This window comes from Loxodonta africana, chromosome 22 (genome assembly GCF_030014295.1).
Source record: "Loxodonta africana isolate mLoxAfr1 chromosome 22, mLoxAfr1.hap2, whole genome shotgun sequence".
Classification (NCBI taxonomy): domain Eukaryota; kingdom Metazoa; phylum Chordata; class Mammalia; order Proboscidea; family Elephantidae; genus Loxodonta; species Loxodonta africana.
Window position 1 is genome coordinate 20,401,508 of NC_087363.1, and position 20,318 is coordinate 20,421,825.

A 20,318-nucleotide genomic window follows, 5' to 3' on the forward strand; every position below is an offset into this window, starting at 1 on the left:
ACTGGGCGATAGGATCCAAGATGCATTTATTGAAATAGTGGTACACACAGTTTCATTCTTGTGCTCAAAGCATTGTTGCAAAACATAAGGGAAGCCATTCTTATCTTTGTAAACAAAGGTAGTGTTGTGACTACTTACAGTATTTAATAAGAACTAACGTCATGCTGCTGAGATGAGAGGTGCATCAGTTTAGTGCCTGATAAACCATGACTGTATCTACTATAGTGTCAATAAAGAAGTTAGGCGTCCCAGAAATATTGTTTATGAGTTTAATGACGCCTACCTGCAGTAAATTTCCGCGTTGATCTCTAACAGAGTTCATGCTTCATCACCACTCAACCTCCACCCCCAGTGTTACGTAATATTGCCTAAGACTTCACATCCTGAAATAGAAGAAATCTAAACAGTAAGACAAAGCGCAGGAAAAAGTTCACTCAGGCGACAGTGGTTTTATCGATCAGCAGTATTCAGTAATAGAACGTGCTTACTCATGCCAGCTGGCTGCTGGTTGTCCTAACCTTTTGGCAGTATTCCCGAATGAAGCACTCTGACTCCCTTGCAGATTAAGGGGACCCATGGAAACACAGGGACAGGGAAATACCAGGAGCCTCTTACCAACTCAGTTATTTCCTTCTACTGAATGTCTGCCTTATCGGAAAAGATTATCCGCCAGTTTAGGGGAATGAGAGTTCTTTTCCCATCCTGAGTTTTTGTTGTTATGTAGAGAACCCCTACCCTCTTAAATTAACAAATTCTTAGTATTACTTTGTTTAAATCAACAAAACAAAAAAGAATATGAGCCCTAGTGATGCACTGGTTAAGAGCTCAGCTACTAACCAAAAGGTCAGCAGTTCACATCCGCCAGCCTGTCCTTGGAAACCCTGTGAGGCAGTTCTGCTCTGTCCTGTAGGGTCACTATGAATCGGAATCAACTCAACAGCAACAAGGTTTTTTTTTTTCTATAATGACACTTGCACAAAGCTTCCTTTACTAAACACATGACATGGTGAAATTTATGAATCTGCCCTTTCACTTTAACATGGATTTACCAAAAGCAGGATTTCATTTTTAATTTTATATTTAAAACTTGCAGGTATTAGAAAACAAGTTCACCATTTGGTATTTCAAGTAGATAGGCTTTTTTTTTAATTTTTATTGTGCTTTAAGTGAAAGTTTACAAATCGAGTCAGTCTCTCATACAAAAACTTATATATACCTTGCTGTATACTTCTGATTGCTCTCCCCCTAATGAGACAGCACACTCCCTCCCTCCACTCTCTATTTTTGTGTCCATTTGGCCAGCTTGTGACCCCCTCTGCCCTCTCATCTCCCCTCCAGACAGGAGCGGCCAACATAGCCTCATGTGTCTCCTTGATCCAAGAAGCTCACTCTTCACCAGTATCATGTTCTATCCCATAGTCCAGTCCAATCCCTGTCTGAAGACTTGGCTTTGGGCATGGTTCCTGTCTTGGGCCAACAGAAGGCCTGGGGACCGTGACCTCTGGGATCCTTCTAGTCTCAGTCAGACCATTAAGTCTGGTCTTTTTATGAGAATTTGAGGTCTGCATCCCACTGCTCCCCTGCTCCCTCAGGGGTTCTCTGTTGTGTTCCCTGTCAGGGCAGTCATTGATTGTAGCCAGGCACCATCTAGTTCTTCTGGTCTCAGGATGATGTAGTCTATGGTTTATGTGGTCCTTTCTGTCTCTTGGGCTCATAATTACCTTGTGTCTTTGGTGTTCTTCATTCTCCTTTGCTCCAGGTGGGTTGAGACCCACTGATCCATCTTAGCTGGCCGCTTGCTAATGTTTAAGACCCCAGAAGCCACTCTCCAAAGCAGGATACAGAATATTTTCTTAATAGATTTTTTTATGCCAGTTGACTTAGGGGTCCCCTGAAGCCATGATCCTCAAACCACTGCCCCTGCTACGCTGGCCTTCGAAGCGTTCAATTTATTCAGGAAACTTTGCTTTTGGTTTAGTCCAGTTGTGCTGACTTCGCCTGTATTGTGTTGTCTTTCCCTTCACCTAAAATAATTCTTATCTACTAGCTAATTACTGAAAACCCCTCTCCCTGCATCCCTCTCTCCCTCCCCGCTCTCCTAACCATCAAAGAATATTTTCTTCTCTGTTTAAACTATTTCTCCAGTTATTATAATAGTGGTCTTATACAATATTTGTCCTTTTGCAGCTGACAGTTTCACTCAGCATAATGCCTTCCAGATTCCTCCACATTATGAAATGTTTCACGGATTCATCATTGTTCTTTATCAATGCATAGTATTCCATTGTGTGAATATACCATAATTTATCCATTCATCCGTTGGTGGGCACCTTGGTTGCTTCAGTCTTTTTGCTGTTGTAAACAGTGCTGCAGTGAACATGGGTGTGCGTATATCTGTTTGTGTAAAAGCTCTTAATTATCTAGGATATGTTCCAAGGAGTGGGATTGCTGGATCGTATGGTGATTCTATTTCTAGCTTTTTAAGGAAGCGCCAAATCGATTTCCATAGTGGTTGTATCATTTTACATTCCCACCAGCAGTGTATAAGTGTTCCAGTCTCTCCACAACCTCTCCAACATTTATTATTTTGTGTTTTTTGGATTAATGCCAGCCTTGTTGGAGTGAGATGGAATCTCATTGTAGTTTTGATTTGCATTTCTCTAATGGCTATTGGGAAATCCTGGTGGTGTAGTGGTTACGTGCTACAGCTGCTAACCAAGGGTCGGCAGTTAGAATCCGCCAGGTGCTCCTTGGAAACTCTTTGGGGCAGTTCTGCTGTGTCCTATAGGGTCACTATGAGCCAGAATCAACTCGATGGCACTGGGTTTGGTTTTTTGGTTTTAATGGCTAATGAAAGTGAGCGTTTCCTCATGTATCTGTTAGCTGCCTGAGTGTCTTCTTTAGTGAAGTGCCTGGTCATATCCTTTGCCCATTTTTTAATTGGGTTATTTGTCTTTTTGTAGTTTTTTTTTTAATATAATTTTTATCGTGCTTTAAGTGAAAGTTTACAAATCAAGTCAGTCTCTCACACAAAAACCCATATACACCTTGCTACACACCCCTAATTACTCTCCCCCTAATGAGACAGCCCGCTCTCTCCGTCTACTCTCTCTTTTCCTGTCCATTTCGCCAGCTTCTAACTCCCTCCACCCTCTCATCTCCCCTCAAGGCAGGAGATACCACTGTAGTTGAGTTTTTGCAGTATCATGTAGATTTTAGAGATCAGACGCTGATTGGAAATGTCATAACTAAAAACTTTTTCCCAGTCTGTGGGTAATCTTTTTACTTTTCTGATGAAGTCTTTGGATGAGCGTAGGTGTTTGATAGGCTTTCATTTTTAATTTTATGTTTAAAACTGTAAGGTATTATAAAATGAGTTCAGCATGTGGTATTTCAAGTAGATAGGTTTCAGACATCTCTCTTCAGAAAGCAGGCATCAAAATAGTGTCTTAGGTGTTTCTTCCCTTAGTAAGTTTTATTTTTATTGTTTTCCTACAAGTATTAGCATTTCTGTAACCTGAAAAGATTTTTTAAATTTTTCCAAAAACACCCATTTAGATTATTGGCAGTGTTTTTTCATTGTTTTCCAGTTTACCGTTGCTGATGGGAAAGGGGATTTTGTAGACCTCATAGAGGTTTGATACCATAGTGGTGTGGCCAGCTGACTGGGCTTGTTATACCTGTCCCAGACTTGCCCAACCAGAGTGTCTGCATAACTGCTGATAAAACATTCGTCTGTGGATAGCTTTGTGAATAAGTTTTCAGGCCCTGGTGTTTTTAGTTAGTAGAATTATGTTTAAGCTTTCCTCGGACCCCAGTGAATTAGAGGTAGTAATAAAATTTCTTTCAGTCTAAATTCTAAAGTTTCTTTTTGCCTACTTCCCTCATTTTATAAATGAGGAAAGAGGCTCAGAAAAGGTCTGAATATGACACAAATAATTTTATTTCCATCTTTCATTGTGTTGCCTGTGTTGGTTCCCAGACTTACATAGTTATTTCTGGGAAACTAAAGCGATCACTGATTCTGAGTCCTGTAACCATTATAGGATGCCCTCATGGCTTTGCAGTTTAGGTTCAGATATTCACTGAGTCCTACCAACCTAGACAACTATGACCCAAAAGCAGGTCCAAAAGAGAAGAAAATGGACATTGCCTAAATCTTTTGTTAACACTTTATACATTATATTGGTCCCCATTAAAGGAAAGTAGAAATTAATCCAAGGATTAGATGCAAGTAAGTGTTGGACATGATATAGAACCTTGTATACAGTTCTCGACGCTGGTAGCCATGTTCTTTTGCTAGAATCTACTGATGCATGTGCCGTGTACTTTGAGTTATCTAGTGCTGCTGTAACAGAAATATCACAAGTAGATGGCAGTAACAAATAGAAATTTGTTCACTCACAGTCAAGGAAGATAGAAGTCCAAATTCAGGTTGCCAGCTTAGAGTCAAGGAGGGTAGAAGTCCGAATTCATGTTATCAGCTCTAGTGGAAGGCTTTTTCTCTCTCTCTTTTGGCTCTGGGGGAAGCTCCTTGTTACCAATCTTCCTCTGGGTCTAGGAGTTTCTCAGCGCAGGGACCCTGAGTCCAAAGACATGCTCCGCTCCTGGCTCTTATTTCTTGGTGGTAGTAGGCCCCTCTCCTCCCTGCTCACTTCTCTCTTTTATATCTCAAAAGAGATTGACTCAAAATACAACCTAATCCTATAGATTGTGTCTTGCCTCATTAACATAACTGCCTCTAATCCTGCCTCATTAACATCATAGAGGTTAGGATTTAGAACACATAGGATAATTACATCAGATCAAAGAATGGAGGACAATCACACAATACTGGGAATCATGGCCCTAGCCCTTTTAAAAAAAAAAAAAAAAAGCCCTTTTAGGGGAGTACAATTCAATCTATTACATACCTCCACAGGGAACTATGTTAGGCCTTTTCTGTTTCATGATCTGTATACAAGGAGTGAGCCTTAAAGAAAAGGAAACGGGGCATGAGGCTCCCATGGTCAAATGACACTTCAGATTTTGTTCTAACAGACATCAAGGAGATACCTTTCTTAGAACTAAACAAAAGTATATTAATTAACATATTAAAGAAGTAGTTAATAGAATTTAACGTATAATTGAGGTGTATGAAATAAGTAGTTTGTGTGTCAATGGATGCTCTTGATGCCGTTATAGGACAGATTCTGAAATATATGAGGATGCAGTAGAGCTTCAGCAGTTTTTTATTAAAATCCGTGATGAACTCTGCAAAAATGGAGAGATCCTCCTTTCACCAGCACTCAGCTATACCACAAAACATTTGCATAATGATGTGGAGAAAGAGAAAAAGGAAAAATTACCAAAAGAAATAGAGGAAGATAAACTAAAACGAGAAGAAGAGAAAAGAGGTTAGTTTCTTTTCATTTTATAAAATATGAAGAAATATTATACTCTGTGCTAACTGATGTCATTATTAGCTGTGGAGAAGGTTCTGTTTATGTAAATTACTGCTCATGGTGTTGACTCTCACAGTAGATGTGGTGAAATGAGATGTTTTTATCATTAATTTGGTCATCAGGCTGGAAAAGATTAGAAGTTGTATGTGACACAACCATTACCCTAGTACCCAGGAAAAGAGTCAATTAATTCACGAGAATGGGAGCTTAATACTTCTTAACATTATTAGTAGATGAAAACCTAAGAAGCCATATGGGGCTAAAAGTAGTGAGTACATCAAGTTTCTGCCACATCACTCAGTAGCATGGTTTTTCCTCATACGGACTCTCGGCCAAACAAGTAGATGATATTTTGGTTGAACCACGTTCTTAGAATGAAAATTTTATTTTAATCATAAAAAATATATATATATATATCAACCTAAAATTATTATTTTTTGAGTGATTTGCCAGAATATAGAAATATTTTGATAGTGGGAACTTTTATCACAAACTTGCTCATTTCTGATAAAGCTTGAGTTCACATGGATACCTTGAATACTTGGTTTCCCAAAGAGTTACGTTAGCCTTTAGCATCAAACTTCCACTTTAGTTTTTTTACCCCCTTAGGCAAGAAAACAAAATAAATTGATTTGAAGTAAGTATTATAAGTGATGGCATCTCCAAAAAAGATGAGAAAGAAACCTGGTTGGTGAAAATGGTAATTTTACCTGTGTAGGGCTAGCTGCAAAAACCAATAGCTTTGCCACCAGAGGTAATGCACTGGTTTGGGATGAGTGTATGTGTGCATGGGTGCATCCGTGCCATTGCCAGCTCAAAGTAAAACCTGCAGCTTTACTAGCCCAAGGTGATGGTTGGAGTTGAGAAAGATCTGGGAAATGAGAGAGCCATACCACTCCCGTTGCTGTTGAGTCAATTCTAATTCATAACAACCTTATAGGACAAAGTAGAGCTGTCCCGTAGAGTTTCCAAAGCTGTAAATATTTATAGAAGCAGACTGCCACATCTTTCTCCTGTGGAGTGGCTGGTGGGTTTGAACCACTGACCTTTCAGTTAGCAGCCAGATGCTTAACCACTGCCTCACCAGGGCTCCTTGAGAGAGCCATAGAAGGGCTGAAATAAGCTCTCCACACATTCTTGGCTGATTAGAAAACTATGCAGGTGCAGGTGCAGGGAAGATGTGAGAACCTGACAAAAAGCAAAATTCAGAGGATACTTGAAAACCAATTGCACCTTTCCATGCATTTCCTAACCCTTGCACAGATCAATCAGCAGAGGATGAAACCTTATAGGTTTGAGGTGTTTGAACACAACCTTTGCCTGAAGCATTGGCTAACCCTAGCTATGCAGACCTAGGAACAGCCCCTGGTGTCAGTTGTCTTAGTTTATCTGTATTAGGAGTCCCAGAAGGAGAGGAGAGAAAGAAAGGAGGAGAAAAAATATATATGAAGCTACAGTGGCTGAAAATGTCTCAAATTTGATGAAAAAACATGAACCTACAACTCTAAGAACCCCAAGTAAGATAAACACAAAGAGAACCACTTCTAGGTACATCATAATCAAACTGCTGAAAGAAAAAGAGAAAATCTTGAAAGCAGCAAAATAACTCAACTCATAAAGGAAACAATAATATGAATAATGCCTGACTTCTCATAAAACATAATGGAGGCCAGAAGACAGTGGAATGACATTCAGAGTGTTAAAAGAGAAAAAAACTGAACCAAGACTTATATATCCAGGAAAACTGTTCTTCAAAAATGAAGTTGAAATAAAGACATTCCCACATAAACAAAAACTGAGAATTCACTGCTGGCAGACATGCCCTAAAAGAAATACTTAAAGGAGAGCTTCAGGCTAAAAGAAATTGACACCAGATGGTAACTCGAGTCAACGGGAAGGACTGAAGAGCATTGGAAATGGTAAATATAAAAGAACATGTGTGTATTTTTTTTTTTTCACTTTTTTTCCTCTCTAAAAAACCATTATTATGTTTTTTTAAAATCACTATTATGTGTAAAGCAATAATTGCAACAGTGTATTGTTAGGTTTTTTAACATTTATAGATGTAATATTGTTGTAGTTATTTGTTAGGTGCTGTCAAGTCAGTTCCGACTCATAGCGACCCTACAGGACAGAGTAGAACTGCCCTATAGGGTTTCCAAGGAGCAGCTGGTGGATTTGAACTGCTGATCTTTTGGTTAGCAACGGAGCTCTTAACCATCACTCCACCAGGGCTCCAGATGTGATATATGTAATAGTAATAGCACAGAAGAAGGGGGTATGGAGCTATATTGGAGCAAAGTTGCTATATTTAATTAAATTAAATCAGGACTAACCTGAAGTAGATTATAATAAGTTAAAGATGCACATTGAAATGCCTAGAGCAACCACTGAAAAACAAATAGCAAAACATCAGGGCAGGAATTAAAATTATACACCAGAAAATATTTGTTTAACATAAAAGAAAGTAGTAAAGGAAGAAAAGTAGAACGTAAGAAATACAACATAGGAAACAAATAGTAAAATGACAGATATAAATCCAGTTACATCAAATAAGTACATTAAGACTGGAGGAACCCCCCCCCAATCTATTGCCTAGAAGCTATTATGAAGTTATCTTTAAACAATAGTTTAGCTCAGTAAATAATGTTTGCCTTGAGCATTGCACCTTTTAAAAAATTACTTCTGTGAGATCAGTAATTTAATTAGTAACTTCTGTGAGAACAGTAACTCTAAAACAAGGAGCCCTGGTGGCACTAGAGTTAAGTGCTTGGCTGCTAACTGAGCGGTTGGCAGCTTAAACTCACCCAGTGGCTCCACAGGAGAAAGCCTAGAAAAACCTATGGGGCAGTTCTGCTCTGTCACATGGGGTTGCTATGTGTTGAAATAGACTCAATGGCACATAACAACAGCATCTCTAAATCGCAGATGAGAACTTTAAGGGGCAGAGAGTCTAAGTTGAACGGTAGTGAAACAGTATGGGCAGAGGTAGTGAAAATGGTGCCAACATGAAGTATGTAACCATTGTCAGTGAACTATACATGTAAAAAATTATTGAATGGGTACATATTTTGTGTATATTTTCACAAAAAAAACTAAAACAAAAGATAAATCTGGTTAAAATTATAAAATAATAATTACATTTAACATAGATAAACACTTCAATGAAAGCAGATTATCAGATTGAATTTTAAAAGTAACATTCAGCTATATGCTGTCTACAAAAGACATATTTAGATTCAAAGACACAAATAGATTGAAAGGAAAAGATAAACCACATGTCATGGATTGAATTGTGTCCTCCAGAAATATCTGTCAACTTGGCTAGGTCGTGATTCCCAGTATTGTATGATTATCTACCATTTTGTCTTCTGATGTGATTTCCCTATTTGTTGTAAATCCTATTCCTATGCTATAATGAGATGGATTAGTGGCAGTTATATTGATTAGATAGTGTCTTAAACTGACCTCTTTTGAGATCTGTAAGAGAGAAGCAAGCAGAGAGACATGGGGACCACATACCACCAAGAAAGCAGCACTAGGAGCAGAGCGCATCCTTTGGACTTGAGGTTCCTACACCAAGATGCTCCCAGACCAAGGGAGGATTGGTGAAAAGGACCTTCTTCCAGAGCCAACAGAAAGAAAAAGCCTTCCCCTGGAGCTGATGCCCTGAATTTGGACTCATAGCCTGCTAGACTGTGAGAGAATAAATTTTTCCTTGTTAAAGCCATGCCCTTACGGTATTTCTGTTATAGTAGCACTAGATGACTAAGAATTTGGTACCGAGAGAGTGAGGTACTGCTTTAACAGGTACCTAAAATGTGGAAGTGGTTTTGAAATTGTGCATGGATAGAAGACTCAGAAGGAAGTGAGGAGAACTGTTAACACCTGGGAAGGCGCAGATGGTGAGAAACAGCGGCAAATAACTGGCAGCAACAGAACCGGGAGACCAGTGTGATACAGTGCTGGAGCCGACCCATGGAGCAAGAAAGCTGAGTGTCTTTGTGCAGGAGACTTCCCAGTGGAGAAGGATGCCTCTGGGCATTGAACAGTGGAGATAGGCTTGGTGACCCACAGAGCAAGAGAACTGAGTGCTTTCTGGCTGAAGTTTACTGGTGGAGTGGGGTGCCTCCAGGCACTTATCAGTGAAGCTACAGAGCTTTGGGACACTTGTCCCAGCAGGGCAGATGAGGGCGTGAGGCCCAAGGACTGAGAGGCTAAGGAACCAGGAAGCAGAAGCTGAAGAGACAAGGAACACAGGAAGCCCAGCTGTCTCAGTCTCGAAGGGTATGGCCAGGACCTCTGGGGTCTCAAAGGGTGGAGCCATGGCCTCTGGTGTTTCTAAGGGTAGAGTTGCCACTGAGATGGACTAGGAGAATGGTGCAGCTAAAGCTGAGAGAGCAGAGTTGCCATCCCAGTGGGCCTGGAAGGCAGAGCTGAAGCCCAGGGCTGGGGGGCCTCCACTCAGAACCTGAAGAGTGCGGCCAATACCTAGAGTCTAGAGGGCAGGGCCATTGTGTAAATTCTCTCAGAGAACAGAGGATTATTTGCAAAGCCTTGAGGGCTAATGTAATATGTTCCGCCTACTTGCTTGGTGCCTGTTATGCCTTCTTTTCTCTTGGATTTCTCCCGTTTGTAATGGAAATATCTACCTTGTGGCTGTTGCACCATTGTACTTTGGAAGCAGATAAATTGAATTCTAGGTTTTGCAGTTGGAGAGGACTTTTTGGATTTTGGACTTGGAGTTGATTTAAGACTTTTGCTATGATATACGATGGGGTGAAAGTTTTACATGTGGCAAGGACATGAACTTTTGGGGGCCAAAGGGTAGAATGTCATGGATTCAATTGTGTCACCTTGGCTAGGTCATGATTCCCAGATTTGTATGATTGTCTACCATTTTGTCTTATCTGATTTCTCTGTGTGTTGTAAATCCTATCAGTATGATATAATGAGATGGATTAGTGGCAGTTATATTGACTAGATAGTGTCTTAAGCCACTCTCTTGAGATGTAAAAGAGAAGTGAGCAGAGAAACATGGGGACCTCATATAACCAAGAAAACAGCGTCGGGAGCAGAGCACATCCTTTGGACCTGAGATTCTTGTGCTGAGATGCTCCCAGACCAAGGGCAGATTGATGACAAGGCCCTTCCTCCAGAGCTGACAGAGAGAGAAAGCCTTGCCCTGGAGCTGATGCATTGAATTTGGACTTGTAGCCTATCAGACTGTGAAGGAATAAATCTCTCTTTGTTAAAGCCATCCACTTGTGGTATTTCTGTTAAACAGCACTAGATGACTAAGACACCATGCAAACAGTAACCATAGTGCGATAGAGTGCTTCCATTAGTATCAGATAAAATAAACTTTCAGAGAAGAGATAGTACTAGAGACAAAGAGGGCCATTTCATAATGAAAAAAGGGCCAAGATATAAGAAAGATATGATATTTATAAATGTGTATGCACCTAGAAACAGTCCCAAAATATATGAAACTGAGAGGAGAAATAGACAATTCAACAATTGTAATCTCAATACTTCTTTCTCAGAAATTGATAGAACAACTAGATGAAATATAGGTAAAGATATAGAAGTCTTAAATAGCATTATCAACCAGCTTGACCTAACTGACCTGTGTAGACCACTACACCCAATGACTGCAGAATACAAGTGCACCTGGAACATATTAGAATAGACTATATTGCTAGGTCATAAAACAAGTTTGAAAACATTTTAAAAGGATCAAAATAATACCAAGTTTGTTCTCTGACTGCAGTAAGATTAGGTTAGAAATTAGCAACAAAGAAATTTGGAAAATTTTCAGATATTTGGAAATTAAACAACACTTGCAAATAACCCACAGATCAAGGAAGATATCACAAGGGCAATTAGAAAAATCTTGAACTGAATGAAAGTGAAAATACATCATATCAAAATTTATGGGGTGCAGCTAAAGCAATTCTTAGAGGGAAATTCATAGCTTTAAACACATATATTAAAAATAACTAGTAAAACCCCCAACCTTCTGGTCAGCAGCCAAGCATGCTAACTATTTGTACCACCCAGGGACTGGCATTAAGAAACAAAGAATGATCTAAAATCAGTAATCTAAACTTCCACCTCAAGAAGTTGGAAAAATAGGCAAATCAAACCTAGAGTAAATGGAAGGGAGGAAATAATAAAAATCAGAAAAATCAGTGAAAGAGAAACAAAATGCCAGTGCTATGCTGGATATGATGTTTGGGACATCTAAGAGTTTCCTGCCATTATTACTTAGAATTTATTTATTAAGTTTAGTTGACATGGTTCCTGGCAATGCACAGTGACAGCTGCTCCTTGAGTTACTCTAAGGTAGTTCTCAAACTGTAGTCTGTAAGCAAGCAACATTAATATCACTTGAAAATTTGTTAGAAATCCAGATTCTCTGATTTCACTCCATACCTGCCAATTCAGAAACTGAGGATGAGATCACCTCTGGGTGGTTATGATGCACAGTTAAGTATGAGAAAAACTATTCTAAGGTCTTGAATTTAATGCATGGAGGGGTAGGAAGCACCTGCCTTTTTTCATGGTGGTTTAGCATTGATATGTAAACCCATTATCTGTCCCAGTAGTACATTCTGAAGAAAAGATGGCAGTGACATTTTATAGACTATTAGTCACTTTTTTTCCTTGATTGATCCTTACTACCAGAAAATATTTCCACTGACTTAATCTCAGAAGAAATTCTATGACAGAAAAGCAGGGTCACATAAAGAAAAAAAAGGCAGTAGGAAATTTCTGTTCTCTCCCCTCACTGTGTCCCTATCTCATGAGCGTGGGTCCTTTGCTGACTAGAGGAAAGGAAGCCTTGCTGCATAGAGCTGCTTTTTTAGGCTGCCAGAACTTTATGATACCTCTTTTCTTGTACTAACTCAAAACCTACATTTGCCAGCTATGCGTTGTGACTGGGTGATAGAATTAATTCAGAAGTGGTTTTTTGCCGTAAGATACGAAGCCTGCAACAGGATGGACTCAGTAGAAAGGGCTGTAAAAACAGTGTGGTTTTAACTGGTATTTTCTAGCCATGAAAGAACTGCATTCTGCACCAAACCATCCTGTGTCAGTGTACCTTATGAATTAAAGGACGGCAAATTATCAGAAAGTTGGGTAGCAGTTGCATATGTCAGTCAGACAAATTGTGTATGTCAGTCTGTCTTTAAGCCCTAAGAGGTGATTTCTAACAACAACCAAACGGAGGTTGAGGGAAACTAGAACATCTCACACACCCTGTTTTTTTAGTTAAATAATAGAACTCCTTATTCAAAGTTACACAGGAAGTATAAAACAACATAGGAGACTTTTAACTAAACGTGGCAGATTGTGCACAAATGTTTTCTGTTACTCGTTCCCAAAACACTTCTAAAATAATGAAAGAGGATTTAGAAACAAAAGGCATAAACACAAGCACCCCTCTGCCTCAAAGTAAAGGAAAAAAAAAAATGGAAGAGGAGATGATGGCAGTTAGAATTGGAAGCTAGAAAGTGAATAAGATGCTAACACTGGCTTCAATGCCAACAGTTGATGAAGACCTTACAGGCCAATTCCTGCCTCAGAATGGTGCAGGGGGTAGGACATCAGGTACTTCTGAAAATAGGGATGCAGGTAGAGCTAAAAATAGGATTAGTTGAAAGTCTAAATTAAAAGAAGTTGAATCTCAAGTCACCTTCCCAACCCTACCTGTGACAATTACTCCTAAAGAGTCTAGACTTGGGTATTCCACACAGACCTAAGGATGAAGGTACAGTGATGAAAGGGGTATTAAGCAGAAAGATTCATAGTAAACAACACCCCTGGTCCTCTACCGAACTAGCTCCTAGAATCCTTGGCAGCCAGGCTAATAGCGCCCAGGCAAATTGTCTCTTGAAAAATGGGCCAGCCAATGAGACAGAAAGTAAAGTTAAACATCTGGAAGTCCCCAGTGAAACCCATCAGTCATCCAGCTCTGTCTACACACATAGAACTTCTAATCAGCTTTTTAGCACCTCTTAAATAGGAGCAGATAACTGAGAATGAACAAATATTTAAGGAAAGCCTCTAAAATGGAAGATAGAGAACAAAACAAAAAGAACTTTGGAGGAAACAGTGAAGGCAGCACGAGAAAACTTAAAAAAAATTTAGATCTTCAGAGAGAGAGCGAGACACTGTATCCATAAAACAAGAACAGGAGTCTGTTTTTTAAAAATGAACATTCACAAAACAAAAAGCTTCTTGGAAATTAAAAATATGATGGCAGAAAGGAAACATTCAGGGAAGGGACTAGAAAATAAAGCAATCAGTCTAGGTGGCCCAGAATCCAAGTAACTGGCATTCTAGATAAAGCAGGATAGGACATTACTTTTAAAAAAAAAAAAATTTTTGCAGAATTAAAGGACATAATTTTTCAGATTGAGGGAGCCCATCAAATGCTTAACTCATCGGTTTAAAAAGACTCATTCCTAGACAGATCATCCCTAAAGTGTTAAAATAATGGGGACCAAGAGAATATCCTCAAAGCTTTTGAGGTGTTAGGAGCTGGTAACTATCTCAAAAGTAGAAGGGTAGAATAAAGACATTTTCAGATATGCAGGGCCTCAAAAAGTTAATCTTTCATACAACTTTCTTAGCTGCTAAAGGGTATGCTCCACCAAATGACAGAGTAAGCAAAGAAAAAAACAAGGAAAATGAAGGAAGCAGAGGTTCCATTACAGGAGAAAGACGAAAGGAATCAACAAAATGATAGTAAATGGAAATCCTAGAGCTACAGCTAAATTACCAGGCATAGAAGACATTGAGTTGGTATTACAGCAGGAAGTCAGCTAATGAAAGTATGTCTCTGATAGAAAAACAAAATTGATGGATTACTTGACATATTTGGACATAACTAAAGGAGAGTTGTACTTCTGCAGAGCTTAGCATTGAACTAATAACCTGAACTCACTTAGTCAGGAGCCCTGGTGGTGTGGTGGTTAAGAGCTTGGCTGCTAACCAAAAGGTCGACAGTTTGAATCCACCAGCTACTCCTTGGAAACCCTACGGGGCAGTTCTGCTCTGTCCTATGGGGTCACTATGAGTCGGAATCGACTCAGTGGCAGGAGGTTGGTTTGTTTGTTTGTTTGTTTACACACTTAGTCAAGGAGCCCTGGCAATGCAGCCATTAATTGCTCAGCTGCTAACCAAAAGGTTAGCACTTCAGTGGGCCTCCATGATAAAGACCTGGCGGTCTGCTCCTATAAAGATGACAGTCTAGAAAACCCATGAGGTAGTTCTGCTCTGAGTCTAAATCGACTGGACAGCACCTACCACAACAATTCACTTAGTCTGTTGTAACAATCTCTTAAATGGTCTTGATTTTACTTTACAAGAAGAAACCAAGCCACGCCTTCAACACTTTGCTTAGAAATCTTCCCAACTAAATGTCCAGTTTCATTGTTTACAAGTTTTGGTTTCCACATAACTGCAGCTTTCTGCCATTATATAACAAGGATCTCCTTTTCTCTACTTTTTAGTAACATATTCTTCAGTTCCTTCTGAGCCCTCAACTACTGAACATCCATTTTTCTACTAACAATCTACTCAAGGCAATCTAGGCTTTTTCTGTCAGGTTCCTCAAAATTCTAAGTCTTCATCCACTCCACTTCCACATTTTTACGTATTTGTTTCAGCATCACCCCTCCACCAAACCAGAACCCGTTGCCACTACGCCACCAGGGTTACCACCCCTCTACCAGGTACCAAAATTTCATCTAAATACCATCAGCTCAAAAGTCCCAAATTTCATTATCTAAATTAGATATGGATGAGCCCCAGTTCTTCTCCATCTATGGACCTATAAAATTAAAGAAGTTCTCTGTTCCTAAAATACAGGGATCTTGATTAAGATAGCAGTTACAGGTATTCCTGTTTAAAAAGGGAGAAATGGAAGGAAAATAGGAGCCACCGATTCCGAGCAGTTTTGAAATCCAGCAGGGCAAACTCCATTACGTTTCAAGGCCTGAGAATAACCCTCTGGAGCTGAGCACTTGGCCTCTGGATCACCCTTTCCCATGAAAGGCAGCTCATGTTTGTAGCTGATAGTTTTACCAGTCTGTTTCCTGCCTGTAGGATTTTGGGGGTCTGACATCCTTCTTTCACTTTGTACTCTCTTTGTCCCTTTCATCCAGCTGGCAGTGTTTCTTCTGTTATAAAATTCTCAAGAACCTTTGTGAGTCTGTCATATATGTCATAGGGACTCACTCGATTAGCCGTCTGTTAGATAACATTTTTCACTAGAATTGGCAAAACTTTAAGACAATCATAATGCCAGTGTTAGAGAGGGAGTGGAGAAACAGACCCTTTGTCACCAAACAATGAGGGACTGAAATTGATACAGCCTTTTGGAAGGCACGTTAGAACATGCATTTAAAAAACATTTAAAATGCTCAATCCCAGCAGTTTCACTTATGGGAAGTTATTCTAAGGAAGTAATCAAAGATGAGGGCAAACATTTATCACCAACAAAACCTATGGTATTTACAAATGATGGACTGTACTGGAACCATTGAAAAGTTTAATCCCAGGGGAGATGTTCATGAGATATTAAGTACTTATATAGTTTACAGCATGTGGTGTGATACACATATTTCATATTTCCTCAATTCTGAGATTCCGTTCATCATGATGTATCCGTGTAAAAAATGTTAGAAAAAGCAATTTCAGAAGCATCAAGGTGGAGGGGGAAGTGTATCAGAGGTTATCTCTAGAATTACAAGTGACTTATTTTTTCTTTATGTCTTTCTGTATTATCCAAAATTATTACATTGAGCATATATTCCTAAAGTGATGATTTTTATTCTATAGATCCTTTGTTTATATATTTCTTTACATATTCATTTATTTTAGATCAATGGTTGTTATTTGCCGTTGAGTTGATTACGACCCATGGCAGCCTCGTGGGTTACAGGGTGGAACTGCCCCATAGGGTTTTCTTGGCTGTAATGTTAATGGAAGCAGATGCTAGGCCTTTTCCATTTTACCGCTGGGTGGGTTCATACCACCCAGTTTAACAGTCAAGTACAAACCATTTGCCCACCTAGGGAACTTAGATCAATGATAAAAAAAAAAAAAAAAATTGCTGTGGAATTGATTCCAATTCATAGGAAACCTGTAGGACAGAGTAGAAGTGCCCCAACGGGCTTCCAAGGCTGTATATCTTTACAGAAGCAGACTGCCACATCTTTCTCCCTCAGAGCAGCTGGTGAGTTTGTACTGCTGACCTTTTGATTTGCAGCCAAGCGCTTTAACCGGTGTGTCACCAGGGCTCCTCAGATCAATGGTAGTCCCTTGTAATTCAGAAATTGTAAGGGTTATTAAGAATGTAAAGATCATACCATTTTTTCTGAATTCTTCCTTTGAATGTCAGAAAAATAGATATATATGCATGTGTCGTTTGAACCCTACATCTGATTCTGACATCCTTTTATTGAGCACCTTTTTCTTTTTTTACCCAAGAAGCTGAAAAGAGTGAAGATTCCTCAGGTGCTGCAGGCCTCTCAGGCTTACATCGCACATATAGTCAGGACTGCAGCTTTAAGAACAGCATGTACCATGTCGGAGATTACGTCTATGTGGAACCTGCAGAGGCCAACCTACAGCCACATATCGTCTGTATTGAGAGACTGTGGGAAGATTCCACTGGTAAGTTCACTCTAAATCAAAGGGCAGAGTGGTGAGATGTGACAATTTTACTCCTCCTTGGTCCTCATTTTAACTCAAGACATTTTATCCCTTCCAACAGTAGTAGTTCTGCAGTATATCAATAAATGTGATGAAGCATCCACCATATGAAAACCATAGGATTTAGAACTGTTTGGTAGTGAAACAGTTAAGTCAAAAAAATACACTCAGCCGATATTAAGCACACAGTATGAACCACGCTGTATGTAGGATGGCAGAGATTCAGAAAAACAAAAGACACATGTTTTGTCCCTGGCCCACCAGTCTGGTAAAGAAGGTCACAAATGAAAAAGAAATTGTTAGAGAGGAACATATGTCTTGGCTTAGAATTTGATCGTGGAAAGACTTCTAGAACAATTGGCTTTTGAGACACAGAGAATGACTAGGAGTTAATGAAGCCAGAGCAGGAGGAAATATGATCCAGCAATTTAGTTCTTTTAGGTGGCTGTCTTTGTCATCTAGTGCTGCTGTAACAGAAATACCACAAGTGGATGGCTTTAACAAAGAGAAATTTATTCTCTCACAGTCTAGGAGGCTAGAAGTCCAAATTCAGGGTGCCAGCTCCAAGAGAATGCTTTCTGTCTCTGTCGGCTCTGGGGGCAGGTCCTTGTCATCAGTCTTCCCCTGATGTAGGAACTTCTCATTGCAGGGACCCTGAGTTCAAAGGACACATTCTGCTCCTGGAGTACTTTCTTGGTGGTATGAGGTCCCCATGTCTCTCTGCTCACTTCTCTTTTGTATCTCAAAAGAGATTGACTTAAAACACAACCTAATCCTGTAGACTGAGTCCTGCCTCATTAACGTAACTCCACCAGTCCCCCCTCATCAACATCACAGAAATCATGGGATTTATGATACATGGGAAAATCACATCAGATGACAAAATGTTGGACAGTCACACAATACTGGGAATCGTGGCCTAGCCAAGTTGATAGACATTTTTGGGGACACAGTTCAATCCCTGACAGTGACCATCATGTGAATTAGTTTTGTACTTTACCAGACAGTTAAATACGTCCTTTAGTGTGTCTGTACTCTTTGTCTAAAGCACGTGCTTTTAGGTGTGTCCTTACTAGAGTGGAGCAGAGCAAGTCTTATCACCCTCCTCATACTTTTACTATGAAGGGAAAGTAGTGTTTTTAGCCCTTTTTGCACTTTATTATTTTAAAGTATTATTTCTTCTAAAATAATTAAACCAAGGAGCTATGGCCAAAAAGCACATTGTTAGGTTCAGGCCATAGCATGATGGCTTGATGAAGTGTGTTCACATCTTGAAAAGGATGTATGCCTTCTGTTAATGGTGATGTTGTTCATTCTCTTCTCCTCACCTCCCTCTCTTTAAGGTGAAAAATGGTTGTATGGCTGTTGGTTTTATCGGCCAAATGAAACTTTCCACCTGGCTACACGAAAATTTCTAGAAAAAGAAGTTTTTAAGAGTGACTATTACAATAAAATTCCCGTTAGTAAAATTCTAGGCAAATGCGTGGTCATGTTTGTCAAGGTAAGAAACACATTACTCCCAAAAGTATCACTTATTCCCTAGGAATAAAATTTAGGAAGACAAATACTGATATTTACATCATCAGGAACTCTGTTTTAAATTCTATTTGATTTTTTTAAGCCATGTCTATATAAACCAAACCAAACCCATTGCCGTTGAGTCGATTCCAACTCATCGCAACCATATAGGGCAGAGTAGAACTGCCCCACAGGGTTTCCAGGGAGCACCTGGTGGATTCAAACTGCTGACCTTTTGGTTAGCAGCCATAGCTCTTAACCACTACGCCACCAGGGCTTCCTGTGTCTGTATATGTATATGTAAAGACGTGGGAAGAAATGAACTGGAACTTGATGGTGAAAGACTGTTTGCCACCTACCCTGTTCCCCTCTATGCAGTTAATTTACACTTTCCTATATTGCTAAGCTAGTTTTTGAGAATGCCATTTTCTGAAAGATAAATTGTCAGGTTGTTTTTGAGGCAATAAGGTATATTTTCTGAATATCTGATAAGGTACATAATCCTGCCCAGAGCGTTCAGGAGCATTATAGCTGTATGAAATGTTGTATTTTCAAAGGGGCAATTGATAAGCTGAATGGAACTATTCATGTTTATAAGCTAATATGTGTTTAATAAGGCCATTCTCTAGCCAGGAATAACCCTAGATGACCAGCTGTTTACCGTTTGTTGTTAGCCGCCAGACAGTCTTAATAATTAAGTTTTTGTTTGGGTGGTTGGTTGGTGTTTACTTTTGGTTTTTTGTTGGTTGGCTTACAGAAGATCCGTGTAACTAAATAATACTAGTTTTGTTCTTATGCCCCCCAGGAATACTTTAAATTATGCCCAGAAAACTTTCGAGATGAGGATGTTTTTGTCTGTGAATCACGATATTCTGCCAAAACCAAGTCTTTTAAGAAAATTAAGCTATGGACCATGCCCATCAGCTCGGTTAGGTTTGTCCCTCGGGATGTGCCCCTGCCTGTAGTCCGAGTGGCCTCTGTATTTGCAAATACAGACAAAGGGGATGATGAGAAGAACACAGACAACTCAGAGGACAGCCGAGCCGAAGACAGTTTTAACTTGGAAAAGGTATGTAGATAAGAGCCACACAGAAAAGGATGTTAACGTTTCAAAATATCTATTTCAGAAAGTAAATGAATAAATTATTCAAATTCAAAATTAGAAAAAGGGCAACACTATAAAACCGTAGCCAAACAGAAAGTAGGAAGCTATAAAGACAAATTACAGAATTGAAACATAGAACTTGAAAGTAAACCCAAGAACTTATTCTTTGACAAGTCTAGTGAGATAGCTAAACTACTGACTGTCTTAATAAGCAGAAGTAAAGGGGATTCAACTCAAACACACAAAATATGGAGGATATTTAAAAACTTGTACATTTCTGTTAATAAATTTGAAAACCTGAATAAAATGAATAGTTTTCTAGGACAATACAAATTACCAAAATGGAATCCAAAAGAGATACAACACATAAATAGACAGCAACCATGAAGAAATTGAAAAAGATATCAAAGAACTAAGTCCAGAGAGTACTGAGGTCAGATCGTGTTGTAGATGAATTCTTTAACCCTTTAACGGACCTATGATTATGATGTTTCAACTGTTTTGGAGGATGGAGAACAAAG

General features: G+C 39.4%; 1 protein-coding gene across 29 annotated transcripts in view; it reads left to right on the forward strand.

The window, feature by feature from the left end:
* PBRM1 (polybromo 1) overlaps window positions 1-20,318 on the forward strand; it is a 125,737-nt gene that overhangs the window by 73,396 nt on the left and 32,023 nt on the right. For 22 of the 29 annotated variants that reach the window (XM_064274414.1, XM_064274416.1, XM_064274410.1 and 19 more), the window contains 4 exons: window positions 5,185-5,396; window positions 16,950-17,135; window positions 18,518-18,675; window positions 19,498-19,761. In XM_064274414.1, the coding sequence (XP_064130484.1) occupies window positions 5,185-5,396; window positions 16,950-17,135; window positions 18,518-18,675; window positions 19,498-19,761 (820 nt within the window). Of the gene's footprint in view, window positions 1-5,184; window positions 5,397-7,183; window positions 7,364-16,949; window positions 17,136-18,517; window positions 18,676-19,497; window positions 19,762-20,318 lie in introns of those variants that run through there. The other 7 variants (XM_064274408.1, XM_064274409.1, XM_064274417.1 and 4 more) reach the window with 2 other exon arrangements.